Source organism: Hordeum vulgare, chromosome 2H (assembly GCF_904849725.1).
Source record: "Hordeum vulgare subsp. vulgare chromosome 2H, MorexV3_pseudomolecules_assembly, whole genome shotgun sequence".
Classification (NCBI taxonomy): domain Eukaryota; kingdom Viridiplantae; phylum Streptophyta; class Magnoliopsida; order Poales; family Poaceae; genus Hordeum; species Hordeum vulgare.
Window position 1 is genome coordinate 641,728,233 of NC_058519.1, and position 15,354 is coordinate 641,743,586.

The following is a 15,354-nucleotide window of genomic DNA, read 5'->3' on the forward strand; positions in this document are numbered from 1 at the left end:
CCTGCAAAAACAAGTTAGACGTCCTCTAATTTTGTTGTTGCATGTTTTACGTGGTGACCATGGGTATCTAGTAGGATCGCATCTTACTTACGCAAACACCACAACGGAGATATATGAGTTGCTATTTAACCTCATCCAAGGACCTCCTCGGTCAAATCCGATTCAACTAAAGTTGGAGAAACTGACACCCGCCAGTCATCTTTGAGCAACGGAGTTACTCGTAGCGATGAAACCAGTCTCTCGTAAGCGTACGAGTAATGTCGGTCCGAGCCGCTTCGATCCAACAATACCGCGGAATCAAGAAAAGACTAAGGAGGGCAGCAAAACGCACATCACCGCCCACAAAAACTTTTGTGTTCTACTCGAGAAGACATCTACGCATGAACCTAGCTCATGATGCCACTGTTGGGGAACGTCGCATGGGAAACAAAAATTTTCCTACGCGCACGAAGACCTATCATGGTGATGTCCATCTACGAGAGGGGATGAGTGATCTACGTACCCTTGTAGACCGTACAGCAGAAGCGTTAGTGAACGCGGTTGATGTAGTGGAACGTCCTCACGTCCCTCGATCCGCCCCGCGAACTATCCCGCGATCAGTCCCACGATCTAGTACCGAACGGACGGCACCTCCGCGTTCAGCACACGTACGGCTCGACGATGATCTCGGCCTTCTTGATCCAGCAAGAGAGACGGAGAGGTAGAAGAGTTCTCCGGCAGCGTGACGGCGCTCCGGAGGTTGGTGATGAGCTTGTCTCAGCAGGGCTCCGCCCGAGCTCCGCAGAAACGCGATCTAGAGGAAAAACCGTGGAGGTATGTGGTCGGGCTGCCGTGGAAAAGTCGTCTCAAATCAGCCCTAAAACCTCCGTATATATAGGTGGGAGGGAGGGGGCCTTGCCTTGGGGCTCAAGGAGCCCCAAGGGGGTCGGCCGAGCCAAGGGGGAGGACTCTCCCCCCCCCCCCAAACCGAGTTGGACTAGGTTTGGTGGGAGGGAGTCCCCCTTCCTTCCCACCTCCTCCTTTTTTTTTCTTTCTCTCTTGATTTTCTTCTCCTTGGCGCATAGGGCACCTGTGGGCTGTCCCACCAGCCCACTAAGGGCTGGTGTGTCTCCCCAAAGGCCTATGGGCTTCCCCGGGGTGGGTTGCCCCCCCGGTGAACTCCCGGAACCCATTCGTCATTCCCGGTACATTCCCGGTAACTCCGAAAACCTTCCGGTAATCAAATGAGGTCATCCTATATATCAATCTTCGTTTTCGGACCATTCCGGAAACCCTCGTGACGTCCGTGATCTCATCCGGGACTCCGAACAACATTCGGTAACCAACCATATAACTCAAATACGCATAAAACAACGTCGAACCTTAAGTGTGCAGACCCTGCGGGTTCGAGAACTATGTAGACATGACCCGAGAGACTCCTCGGTCAATATCCAATAGCGGGACCTGGATGCCCATATTGGATCCTACATATTCTACGAAGATCTTATCGTTTGAACCTCAGTGTCAAGGATTCATATAATCCCGTATGTCATTCCCTTTGTCCTTCGGTATGTTACTTGCCCGAGATTCGATCGTCAGTATCCGCATACCTATTTCAATCTCATTTACTGGCAAGTCTCTTTACTCGTTCTGTAATACAAGATCCCGCAACTTACACTAAGTCACATTGCTTGCAAGGCTTGTGTGTGATGTTGTATTACCGAGTGGGCCCCGAGATACCTCTCCGTCACACGGGGTGACAAATTCCAGTCTCGATCCATACTAACTTAACGAATACCTTCGGAGATACCTGTAGAGCATCTTTATAGTCACCCAGTTACGTTGCGACGTTTGATACACACAAAGTATTCCTCCGGTGTTAGTAAGTTATATGATCTCATGGTCATAGGAATAAATACTTGACACGCAGAAAACAGTAGCAATAAAATGACACGATCAACATGCTACGTCTATTAGTTTGGGTCTAGTCCATCACATGATTCTCCTAATGATGTGATCCCGTTATCAAGTGACAACACTTGCCTATGGTCAGGAAACCTTGACCATCTTTGATCAATGAGCTAGTCAACGCTTACTAGGGATAGTGTTTTGGCTATGTATCCACACATGCACTGTGTTTCCAATCAATACAATTATAGCATGGATAATAAAAGATTACCATGAACAAAGAAATATAATAATAACTAATTTATTATTGCCTCTAGGGCATATTTCCAAGAGTGGGGTGAGTGATTGGCTAGGAAGTTAGACGAGTTAAAATGAGTGCTCCACGCTGGAGTAGTGAGGAGGGGTGATTAGAGAGTAAATTCGAAAAAAATGATTTTAAAAGAAAAAATGATTTTTTTTAGTCCAAGTTGGTAACACCAACCCGGATTAAAGGTCCTCGAGCCCCAGCAGCCACGTGGAGGGTGGCAAACCGGGACTCGGGGGGGGGGGGGGGGGTCTTTTGTCCCAAGTTAATAGTCCCGGTTGGAGAACCTAGATTATAGGCCCTTATCAACCGGGACTATAGCCATGTTTTCTACTAGTGAGTCCTGATCTCAATTCATTCATAACCACAAAGTGCATGCTCCACACTGGAGTGCTTTCTACCAGTCTTCAGTAATCACATGTTGAATTTCAACCCACGGGCTCAACACAAACATGTTGAATTTCTTCAGTCTACGGCACTTTTTAAAGTGATACACGAGATGAATCCTCGTATGATCATATTTGTACTCAAGGCGTACGCCTCAAAAGAAATCTGTACTCAAGGCGCCATCAAGCAATCAATCCATTTACTGCCTCCGTCCTACAATATAAAAACGATTTTGACACTAATATCAGTTTTGTTGATGGACGCGCCTTTGGTTGCTTTGTTAGTCCAAAACAAGACCAAACGAGAAGTACTTCGAATTGGTTGAAAACACTTTTATTCTTTTTCTTTTTTGCGCATAGATTGAAAAAAATTTACTTTCTGCGACTCCAGTCAACCTGATGTGCGAGGAGGTCGAACAGACATATTTTGAACTTCTTTGTTGTATATTCGCTAAACTGAAACGATAGTAATTCAACTAAATATATAGCTCCAGATTAGACCACATGTCCACATTAATGAGTAAACGTGGTTTCTGGTCACAGCTATCACTGGAAATATCATATGAAAACCACCATTCGGTGGAAACCAGTGCCATCAAAGAGTAAGGCACATCAAAGTTACTCCGTATCTTTCAAGGTTCCACGGAAAGACCAACAATTTGGATTTTGCCCTAGGGCCATGAAACTAAAAGAGAAGAAAAACAAATAAAACCAAATATTCAGTTAATAGGTACAATCGGGTGCACAGTAGTTCCTTCCAATTAATAAGCTGGTCGATATAAGATAAAGAATACTTACAACAAGATAAACAAATTGTCTTCCACAAGCTTGTACTAAGATATTTGTTAGCTGCTTATGTTATAGAACTCTATATCAAAATATTCAAAGGAAATAAAATAGACGCATAAATAAAATGCTCACCTAATTTTTCTCTTATATGGATGGAATTTAACTTACTTAAATATCCCAAACATATTTTGAATATTAATATAAGTTTTACACAAATTGGAGTTGGTTTGTCATTATAGTAATCTCAATGATTTTTTTACAATATTTAGCTCTAAGTTACTACTTGGGGTTCATGTTGTTAGGTATAGTGGACAAAAAATATTATCTTTTATAAATGTTGTACTCTCTCTGATAAAAAATAAATGTTTTAAAGTAAAACTATGACACTTATTTTTTTATCCAAAGGAGTATCAATTAAAAACAAAATTATGTATAACAAATTTGATATATAAAAGAAATAAAAGTGTTTGGTATAAATAAGTTGTCCCAGCGGACGACGAGGCTGCCACACATGACGGTTGCATCCCGACGAGTGACGAGGTTGGAGCCGCCAAAGGTGGCTGCGTCCCAGCGAACTATGAAGTTGGTGCCGCTCATTATGGCGGACCAAGCAGAACTGGAGGCCGACGGGACGAGGGAGTGGTGACATTGTGTCGTGCGCCAGCGTTGGATGATCGAAAAGACCCAAAGACGAAGATGGTGGCGTCGGGCCGTGTGAAAGCAGAGGCATCGGGGCGTGCGTTGGTACCGCACGATGATCAGAACTATGCGTTTGCGGCGATTACGATGACATGTCGTACTGATGGTTATCTGTCGCTGGGGCTATTTGGCCGAGGTGGTCCTGCGGTGTTTGACCCGTTTGGCCATGGTGGTGCTGTGGTGGTCGATACGTCTGGTCGTGGTGGTGTTGTGGTGGTCGAACTATCTGGCCGTCGTGTTGAGGGTGCTGAGAGTTGGAGGGAAACGACTGGCCATGGTGGTGTACGAGGCCATGGTCCTGACCGAGCCGATAGCGTTGGGCAGGTTGAATATGCGGTGAGGGCCGGGAGAGGTGGCATCGATTGAAAGCGCTAGGCTAGGACAAACGGCGGGGGGGACGGGAAGCCAGGACGAGGGTGATCAGGGTGAAGACGTGGAATGCGACGACGGCATAGGACTGGCCGGTGGCCGCCACATTGCTTCTCGTGGGAGGAAAAGACCAAAACCTTTGGAAGATTTTGGATCGGAGGCTTTGCGAAGGATCCCCACCCTGTAAGGATGGAGGCGTCTTTAACGCATCTGGGTGCGCGTGCGTGGAGACAAACAGTGTAGCGAGCAAGCTGCAAGAACTAAACCCTCGTATGAGAGTATCTTGAGTTACACACATTAGGCATCACCCTCCAACCAGGACACAACCAAGGGCGTGACTATGTCTCACGTTAAAGGAAGAGGAACTTTCACCTCGCTTAATGCCTCGAAGTTGAGTTAGGGCATGGCCTCGTTTTTTGTTTTTTTTTATTTGTAAATTTTGTTTACGCTTCCAAATATTTCAGAGATATATATCATAAAAATATATTTTACGTAATATTTTGGAAATTATTACTCATGCATTTGAGAAATGTTAAATGTAAATAGAAAAATGTGACCATGTATTAAAAATGATTATTTTTTAATAATGTATGCAAAAATGTTAATCAAGCATTTAAAAATGTTGATTAAATATTTCAAAAATGTTAATTAATCATTCGGAAAATGATAAGTTTGTATAGAACAAATGTTGACCATATATTAAAAAATGATGAACAAGTATTTTTAAAATAATATTGAACAAGTATTTGAAAAAAAATCAAGCATTTAAAAAATGTTAAGTGTGTATTAAAAAATGTTGATGATGCATTTAAAAAATAATGAATTGTTTCATAATATATATAAAAATGAGAATTAAGCATTTAAAAATGTTAAACAAGCAATTAAAAAATGTTAAAAGTGTATAGGTAAAACTGTGATCATGTCTTAAAAACATGTTAATCTTGTATTTGTAAAATGTTAACTAAGAATTTTAAAATGTTTAAAAGTGCATATAGAAAAAATAATGATTACATAATAAAAAATGTTAATTTTGTATTTGAAAATGTTAATCAAGTGTTTAAAAAATATTGAGTAATGCGTACAGAAAACATGTTGACTAGGTATTACAGATGTTAAATTAGCATCAGAAAAACATTAAACATTTATAATAAAATGTTTTTGACATATACAAAAATGTAGAGTGAAAATAAAACAAACATAAGAAAAAACGAAAGAAAAACAAAAAAATAGAGAAGAAAAAATAAAACCAGATAAAAAATGTAGAAGAAAAAAGAAAACTGAACAAAAAACAAAGGAATCAGGAAGTGAAGCCTGTAAAAAAACAAAATGAAAAAACAGAAAAAACCATGAAAAGTAATGGAAAACCAACTTCATTCACCTTAAGTACAAAACATGCCTCGTGCTTATCACGTGCACACACGGACGAAGTCGCTAGCAGAGGGAGCCATCTCCCTAGTTAACTAGGGAATGACCCATGCTTCTCACATTTTCATTCTGTTTTGGGAAACGTTTGTGTCCGGGTGTGCCGGTCAAAATAATCTTTTATAAATAGGCTGACCCCAGAAATCAATCTAGAACTTTCGCTTCGCCGCCGCAAGCTTCTGTTTCAAAGTGATCTCATCCGGCACTATGCAGGAGGGAGAAATCAATATCGGAGGACATTTTCATCATCCCAACGGTTTTCATGTCAAGGAGGGAGTAGTTCATCCTCAGGGCTGAGGGTATGTACCAGTAGCTATGTGTTTGATTTCTCTCTCTCTTATGTTTTTTATTTAGCACGATCTTGATGTATCATGAGCTTTGTTAATATAGTTGGATCATATGATGTTCTTTCCTCTCTATCTTATGATGAATTGAGTCTTTTCCTTTAAAGTTTCATTATATTACGTTGAATACTTTGAATTTAAAAAAACACTTGATGTATGCCTCTCATGCGGATACCTATGGTAACATTAGGGTATTTTATTGTGTCACTTGATGTACGGATGGGCCACGAGCTCGGGAGCGCACCCTACCTCTCATGCACCATGTGAGCTCGTTGCTCACCCATACGCCTACTTGCATGCCCCCGAAGCTTTTAGGGTCTCTTTTGATTGAGAAAAAGTTACAGTAAAGTTTCATCATGTTTTGACTTCATTTGGTATTGATTTTCCTAAAAAGTCAAAAACACGTAAAAAGTAAAAACTAACACTAGGCATCGGTTAACAGGTTAGTCCTAAAAATAATATAAAATAATGTATAATTACATATAAAATATTTAAGATTAATAATATGATAGCATGGAACAATTAAAAAATATATGTACGTAACGTACAACGTACTATACGTTAGAGACGTATCACATCACATTCCTCCCAACGGAGTTCTTCATATTGGTAATTTCATCACTTTTTGTGAGTGTTTCCTTGGGACGGCTCCCCATTTTGAGTTGTTACGCAAGTGTTTGCATTCAGTCTAATGAGGGCACTATCTGTGATCATGGGGGAGTCTTCCTGCAGCAGTGTAGCTCCGCCCTAATTCCACCTTCTTTTCCTTTGACCTTTCGAGACATGTTCGGGAGTGGCATAAATCTTGGTTTTATGTGGAGGGCCTTGGGGACGACTTGCGAGTCTTTGTGAACGAGCCCTTGCAGAAGCTTTTTTCGTAAGCTCCTCTTTCCCAACTATCAGAGAGGCGAAGGTGCTGTCAGATCCCACCGCTCGTTTGAATAAGGGTGGATTGACCGAAGGTCACATTGTGCGGACTTGGTGGATCGTCGTGTCCAACTAGAGCGCTCCTCGGAAACCTCCCAGCGATCGCTCCCGCGCGCCGCCATTTGATGTGTTTTCAGCTGCCGCCAAGTGTCGCGCTCTGAGCGTTCTCTTCGAATTTTTTCTTCGCTGCCTCCCCCGATACAACTCATAGATTCATCAAAATAAGCAAACAACACAAAGAAAACAGAATCTGTCAAAAACAGAACAATCTGTAGAAATCTATTTACTTAGAATACTTCTGTAACTCCCAAAATTCTGAAAACTTAGGACGATATGGGCAATTTGTAAACCAATCTTGTGTAAAAAATTCAGATCAAAAGCATGTTCCAGCGAATTTATAAAATTTCTGAACTGAGAGCAAAAGTTTCTGTTTTTCAGCAAAATCAAGTTGCAAACACCATAGACCATCCCAAAGGTCTTACTTGATCCAAACACTAATGAAAACAATAAAACACAATTATTACAGAGGTAATAGTATGTGCAGCACTCAAAAATAGAAACGAAAACAAAAGCAAAACAAATAAAATTGGGTTGCCTCCCAACAAGCGCTATTGTTTAATGCCCCTAGCTAGGCATAATGCAATTGATCTAGGTATTGTCATCCTTGGTGTGCAATTCCTCAATTGCACACTTGTGAACCCTAAGAGATCCTTTGGTTTTATCAATAATCATACTTGTAGGTGAGAAATCCAGAATTTCACTTGTAGTAATGAGTTCCCTAATAAAGCTAGGTTGAACACTTATCATCTTAAGATCTTCATCACTTTTTCTAGAAGATTCACCCTTATTTTTAGGAACATAAATAAACTTGGCAGTCTTAGGAGGAGGAGTGGTTTGTATAGAGGCAAAGACGAAACACAAGTTGGTAATAATGTCCTCAAGCTTTCCAATCCTAGAAGAATCTTTATCCATTTTTTCGTTAACTATGGATTCCTTTTCCCTTAGGTTTTTTAAACTAACTCCTACCTTAGATCCAAATTGAGTAATATGATTATGAATATTTTTGTCCAAGTTTTTAATGAGCTCAATGGTAGCAACTTTATCTTCAATAACATCAAGCCTTCGCATCACATGTTCCAAGGTTAAGATTGTTTCATTAATCATGAGCGGGGGTGAACCTACCATATTTGTCATAGCATTATAAGAATCTAAGGTATGGCTACCCAAGAAGTTTCCTCCCATAATAGTGTCCAAAACATATCTATTACAAGGAGAGATACCCACATAAAAATTATGAAGGAGAACGGTAGTAGATTGCGTGTGAATAGATCTATTTTGAGCATTGCAAATTCTATACCAAGCATCTTTTAAGTTTTCTCCCTCCCTTTGCTTAAAATTGAGAACCTCATTCTCATGAATACTAGCAATAGTAGCAAGGTCAGCCATGAGTTTAAGCAATCTAACACCTAAGCAAACGAGAAGCAAACGAAATGACGAACGAAAAAAGGGTGAATAAAAAGGCAAATCTTTTTGGTATTTTTTAAAAATCTTTTTAGAAGTGGGGGAGAGGAAAAGAAGAGGGTTTCAGTTTCAGGGTGTGAATATTGTGCGTGAGCATGGAGGAGTGATAATGTTTGAACAGTTCGCTCAATTTTATTATGAAATGCGTGATTGGAAAACTCACATGCAAATACAAAAATGATTTGATTGAGCATATGTAGGTTCATGTTGGCAACCGATAGATGTATCTTTTTTTCACATGTATTTGAGACAATTTAATTTTTATTTGGTTTGTAAAACTATACTTATTTATTTAAAATTATTTTTTATTTGATTGTAAAACTATCTTTTTTTATATGTCCGCTTATCAAATAATGCAAAATATGTGCATATTTGCTAAAAAAATGGACGCATCACCGATTTAAATGTTAAACAGGACGTACGCAGTTCGAAAAAGCGGTCGATCCAAACGAAAAAAAACCGAAAAAAGGCGTTTCCGTGGGCGCATTGGAGTTGCTCTTATCTGGGCTTGCATCAATCCCATACTCTCGCAATGTGCAAAACCGCCACTTCCACCTCCAAATAAACAAAGAGCGATGCTACATCTACGTAAATGTTTACGTACGTTTACGTAATAGTCTGACTTGACAATAAAAGAGGATGAGGCCCACCCACCCCTGAAAATCAGGGGAGGCATGTTTAGATTAGTTGGAAGGTTTAATAAATTTATGTAGGCTTTAGTAGGTCTAGCATTTTCGATAAACAAAAGGACACGAACAGCTATACTTGGGCCTGAACGAGCAGAGTAGCAACAAAGTGACCCATCAGGAGCACCCGGTATCCTGAAAAACCAACGTCTGCGACCACTGTTTTGCTCCGGACCTACCAGCCTCCCTCCTGTATATAACCTCTCCCACCCCCGCTCTTCCTCTCCTCAACACAAACACCAATCAGCCTTCCGCCCAGTTCATTCATAATCCACAAAGTCCGACTAGTCAACGAAAAGAGAGATCATGGCGGGTGCGGCGAAGGCATCTTGGATGGTGGCCATGAGCGTGGGCGCTGTGGAGGCCCTCAAGGACCAGGCCGGCCTCTGCCGCTGGAACTACGCGCTCAAGTCCATCCAGCGAGCTGCCAAGGCCAGGGCCAACGTGCGAGCCAGCGTGTCGCAGGGCAAGAAGCAGCTACCTGCCTCTGCCTCGGCCATGGCGGAGAAGGCCGAGGAGGGGCTGAGGACCGTCATGTACCTCAGCTGCTGGGGTCCCAATTAGTAGTAGCTGATACCTGAGAGCCAGGAGGTGTTTTCTCCTAGCTCCATCCATGACGCCTTTGATGCATGAGGAGCTTTTGTGAAAGCCTGAAACAACCATGTCCTCAAACCTGGCTGGCCTCCTTGGGAAGAACCCCCCATTGTAAAATACCACGATGACGATGATGATGATGAAAAACGATGTTACTTGAGTTCATATTGCTCCTTGTCTGGTTGCTTTTTGATTATCTTGATGATGAGGATTGTGCATAGATGTTCTGGTTTGGCTTCAGACTACAGACTACAGACTACAGGTTTGGTTCTGTATGGCCGAGAAAAGAACTTATACAACTTACACGCAATTTATGTTTTTCTGTCGATCTGAAGCACTTGAGAAATTCTTATATCAGCATTTTAGTTTCAGTTTTGCTCGTGGGGCCGGCTTCAGTTGCTTGCTTGGTTAGTCCCATTAGATACATAAACTAGTCCTGATCAGCTGCTGCAGTTTCTGTGATCAGAGTGATAGTAGGAAGAGTAAGAAAGCCGGGGTGATAGGAAGCGTGCTCTAATCAACGCGTCTGACACGAAGAAGCACACGGCCGCGTCGCCAAAGAAAGAAAAAGGAAATAAGCACACGGCTGGCCCTGGTATCGTGGAAACCATGTCCGTTCTCCAGTATGTGCGTCACTCCTATCTTGTCTCGGCCAGTGCCAGCCTTGTCCGGTCGTAACGAACAAAACCGCCCCCTTCTGCCACTGCATCGGGATGACAGCGAGAGCTGCGGCGAAAACCTATAAACTGATATCGAGAGCAGCCGGTATTCTGGAAAACCAGCGCCCGCGGTCAACTGTTTTGCTACCTTCCGTGAAAATACCCTTTGATTTCTGGGTGTGTATACACCTGATATAAGATTTTTTTTAATGAATTGGAAAAAGTTAAAAAAAAGAAGTTTTCTAGAATAAAATTGATTCGTTTGCACTTTTATGTGGATTTTCATGAATAAAAATCAATTTTTGACTTCAGGGCAAACGAAAACAAAATTATTTGCTATTATCGGTCACAATTGACACTGTTTTGACTGAAATTTGTTTTTTTATAAATTCAATGTTTCTTTTTTGAATTTTTTTACAAGTACAATGAAAGATCAAGTTTGTTTTAAAAATATTTTCAGAATATTTCGACTACTTTTTTATATATATGATCTATATACACTCATAGACCAAAGGTTTGTCTCCCTCCCACTTCATTCCGTATATAGTGCCCGTCCCATTCCCACTCTCCTCCCATGAACACAAGCATCGCTACAAGAACGAAACCAAAGAAAATAGTAACCATAACTGGACACTTTAATACATATCAATTTTTCATAACTTCTTTCATTAGTTAGATTAATATTTTCACGATGTTCTGATTGTTGGTTCTCTTCATTGGCTTATCGACCTACACTTCTTTCTTCTTTGGTTACGATGAATTCAACATTGTGTAGCATCTAGTCTCATCTCTAGTCTCTACTCTAGCAAAGAGTGCACGAAAACATCTATAAATTTTCTCTTTATCAATAAATCAATGTAATCTTCTTCCCGGTGCCAAATTCGCATACATTCTACACAATTTTGAGCAACCATGAGCTGCAAATTCATCGAATCCTGTTAACTACAGAATCAAAACAAGAAGTCACCTTATCTTTTTTGCACTTGAAGAACACCCATCCAAAGTGTGCCGACATTGTCAAACTCAACGCAACACCTACCGCGGGCAGTCGCCACTCTTTATGACTGGCAATGGAGAGCCGACGAGTTGTTGGGCCAGTGCCGAGCCGGACCGACGACCAGATGTGTCTTTCCGGTGAACCACCGACGAGTGAGATCCAAGCGGCTAGAGAAGGATCCGTAGCTACATGTAGTGCAGAGTCATTGTCGGGGTTGTGCGGTTCAGCACCCGATCAGTCCATGAAAAAGGTGCCGCAGCCGGTTGCGGTGGTCGTAGATCTGATGATTTCTACGCCAACGATGGCGAGAAAGGCTCAAATCCGATGGGCGAGAACCGCGACGGGGCCTTCGGAGTGTCCACGGTGGCGTATGGTGGCTGGCGGGGGTGGGAAGCGTGGTGCCGATTTAGATGAGGCATGTGAACGAGATGGTTGAAGCGAGGGGTGGGGAAGCATTTTTTTTGCTCCAGCGATAGGCGACCGAGTATAACTAGGAGTCGAATAGGAGGCAGAGTAAAAATTGTACTCCTCTATTTGGTTTAGGGGATCGGATAGGTGCCGGTTAGAACAATAAAGCTAGAATTGATGTTAGAAAGATGACTTTGAGACACAATGTGATGAGACTCTATTCATGCATCTTCTGATAGTTAGCATTAAAGCTCATCAAAATTATTTAAAAATTTGATGTGCCCGTGATATTCAGAGTTGTGGTTACTTTTTGGTGGCATTCCTATGAATCTGTTGCTTTAGCATTGTGTGTCGATAGTTTAGATACATGATGACGTAGGTTGTCTATTTTGTTGCTTCGGCGTGTATGTATTTAAATTGGTGTAATGTAATGGCTCGGCTTGGACGTTGGTTGACTTCATTTTTATAACGGTTTTGCTAGAACTCATCTAACTAAGTTATAGTTATATTTCATTCATCTTATATAACCTTTGAATGTGATACTTAAATATATATGTGTTGATGTGGTTTTATCTATTTATATTTTTCATGTGAATAAAATTAAATTATATCTCATCTAGATGAGTTCTAGCTACTCCCTTTTTATAATAAGAACGAGGCTATGAGATCCTTTTTTACCAGATTTTTTAAATAGCAACAGCATAATACATCATCGTTAGTATCAGTATAGTATCAGTACCACGAGTTTGTTGAAAGCAATCAAGCGGATCGGTGTATTTATAATATACACACTTACACGAAGCTCACACGGCCCTGGTATCGTGGAAACCATGTCCTCCATCTCATATGCATCACACCTATCTACTCTTATTACAGTATTATCTCTCTGCCTTGTCTGGTCGTAGCAGACAAAACCATGGCCCACTGTACAGCAAATGCGGCGCAAGCAAGCGATGGTGCAAAAGTGAACTCTCCTGTCCTGAGAGCACACGGTATCCTGGAAAACCAGCACCCGCCGCCGGCAGTTTTGCTCCGGCTCTCCCGTATATAACTCCGGCCAACTCCCACTCTTCCTCCCATCAACACAAACAAGCATCAATTCAGTGAGATAGTTCAAGAAAACCAGCTCTGTTCTTTCAGTAGCGCAACTTCGCAAGTCCACTAGAACAAGGGGAAGAGATGGCTTCTCCGGCCAAGGCATCGTGGATGGTGGCGATGAGTGTCGGCGCCGTGGAGGCGCTCAAGGATCAGGCCGGCCTCTGCCGCTGGAACTATGCTCTCAAGTCCATCCACCGGGCAGCCAAGGCCAGGGCCAACGTCCGTGGCGGCGTCTCACAGGGTGCCAAGCAGCTTCCGGCCTCTGCTGCGGCGGTGGCGGAGAAGCGGCGAGCGGAGAAGGCCGAGGAGGGGCTGAGGACGGTGATATACCTCAGCTGCTGGGGTCCAAATTAGCACTAGCTGTGATTACTAGTTAGGCGTTTGCTGCAACAACCACGGCCTGAAACCGGTTGGCTTCCCCGTGGAATCTTCCGTTGTAAAAAAACACGATGATGATGATGAAAAATTTCTTTTACTTCAGTTCATATTACTTTCTTTGTCTGTTTGTTTTTTCTTTCTATTATGCATTGATGCTTTAATTTGGTTTCAGAGTAGAGCCATTCCTGTATCTGTAATAGTGGAACGGCCTTTTGTTCGCATTGCAAAAAAATAAAAATACTCAGGTACTTCATGTCCGTCGATCTGCTAGACATGCTGAATTTCTTCAGTCTGCAACACACATGAACGGTCATCTGCAGGTGTTGAAGTGACACACATCATAAATTCCCATATATGTACTGAAGGTGCCGTCAAGCAATCCATTTAGTTTCAGTTTTGCTCGTTAACCTGCCTTCTGTTGCATGGTTCCTCCACATTAAACTGTTAACTGATTGTGGCCATCTGCCGGTTTTGTTATGAGAGTTACGGAAAGAGCTAGAAAGGTAGGTCACACGTCTTCTTTTCTGTTTTCTAGGGTCATGCAAATACTACATTCGTGCTGAGTTATTGGTCTGGCCAAATTTTAATCTTAGATTTGACTAACAAAATATAAATTATATGTCATAAAAGTTGTATTTTTTAATTCATATTTGAAAGAGATTTTCAATAATAATATTTATATGATATATAACTTATTTTTTGGTAGTTAAATCAAAGGGTCAAAGTCTGACCCAAAATACAAATAAATAAATATATCAAGATGAAGATAGTAAAAATAATGTCCGTTCTATGAATAAAATAAGTGAAATGGCTTTTTATCAAGAGGATCCTCTTCTCGTCGAATACCATGAGTTTTTTTCAAAACCGGGCTACCCACTTTCCACTAATAGCATAATGAAAATACGCTAGTTCCTTGGAAATGAGTGGTGCTAGATAGATTTTTTTTGAAACGAAGGCAAAAAATTGACTCATCATTAATTAAGAAAAAGTGAATTGCCCGGTAAATTTACGAATAATCGGGTGAAAACCAATACAAACGAAGCATGGACTAACTATTCACATGACAAGAAAGCCCACGAGCGATCCCTGCCACTCTGTGAATACACAACATCCACAAATCACTCCCACATTGCCACTACACCAAGAGACCACGACAAGAACACCTCGAGACAAGACATCAAACATCTCCCGACCCACAACGACCACCCAATCTAAGATTATGAGCCGATACTGAGTGACCGGGTCATATCCTGGCCGGATCATACCATGGATGAATAATGAGGCTGCAATGAATGTACATTGTTTGCTAGGAGTAGATGATCTTTTTGATAGATGCAATGGATGAATTTTAGTTATAGGCATTGTAGTACCCAGTTATGATTAGTAGAAAAGTTTAGTTTATTCATAGAATTTTTTGTAGGATTTGGATCCTCTGGAAATCCATAGTTCAGTTTCATAGGGAAAAAGAAAAAAAGTCCGAGTTGATTTTGTTATTTCACTGGATAGGGCATCCTATTACTCTAGTTTTCTTGTTCCTACACTTCACTAATGTTGTAAATCAAACGAGGTCTAAGTTGATTTGTGTAGGATTTAAGAAGTGTTGAATCAACATGCAAGCAGTGTTGCTTTTTCTAGATTATTAAGTTCAAGTTCAACTTTGGTAATATAGTGTGGATTTTGTTTATTTGTGTATACAATTACTAGTGTAGAATTATATGTTAGTGCTAGGTAATTTGAAAAGATGGATAATTTGCTTGTATGCATAATTTGCATCAGGTCATGGACATTTCTGAAGGCAACAAGGAGGAGGTGTACGATGTGGACATGTTCAACAAAGATCGCTTACAGAGTCAACAGTATATCATCAAAAGGCTGCAACAGGAGAA

At 41.3% G+C, this 15,354-nt stretch overlaps 2 protein-coding genes across 2 annotated transcripts; both read left to right on the forward strand.

Moving 5' to 3' along the window:
• Positions 1 to 9,548: 9,548 nt before the first annotated feature.
• Positions 9,549 to 10,093, forward strand: LOC123431129. The gene has a single exon (XM_045114963.1). It carries the CDS (start codon positions 9,641 to 9,643, stop codon positions 9,896 to 9,898), a length of 258 nt encoding a protein of 85 aa, XP_044970898.1. The 5' UTR covers positions 9,549 to 9,640; the 3' UTR covers positions 9,899 to 10,093.
• A 2,954-nt stretch (positions 10,094 to 13,047) lies between these two features.
• On the forward strand, positions 13,048 to 13,575 carry LOC123431130. The gene has a single exon (XM_045114965.1). It carries the CDS (start codon positions 13,172 to 13,174, stop codon positions 13,442 to 13,444), a length of 273 nt encoding a protein of 90 aa, XP_044970900.1. The 5' UTR covers positions 13,048 to 13,171; the 3' UTR covers positions 13,445 to 13,575.
• The last annotated feature ends 1,779 nt before the right edge of the window (positions 13,576 to 15,354 follow it).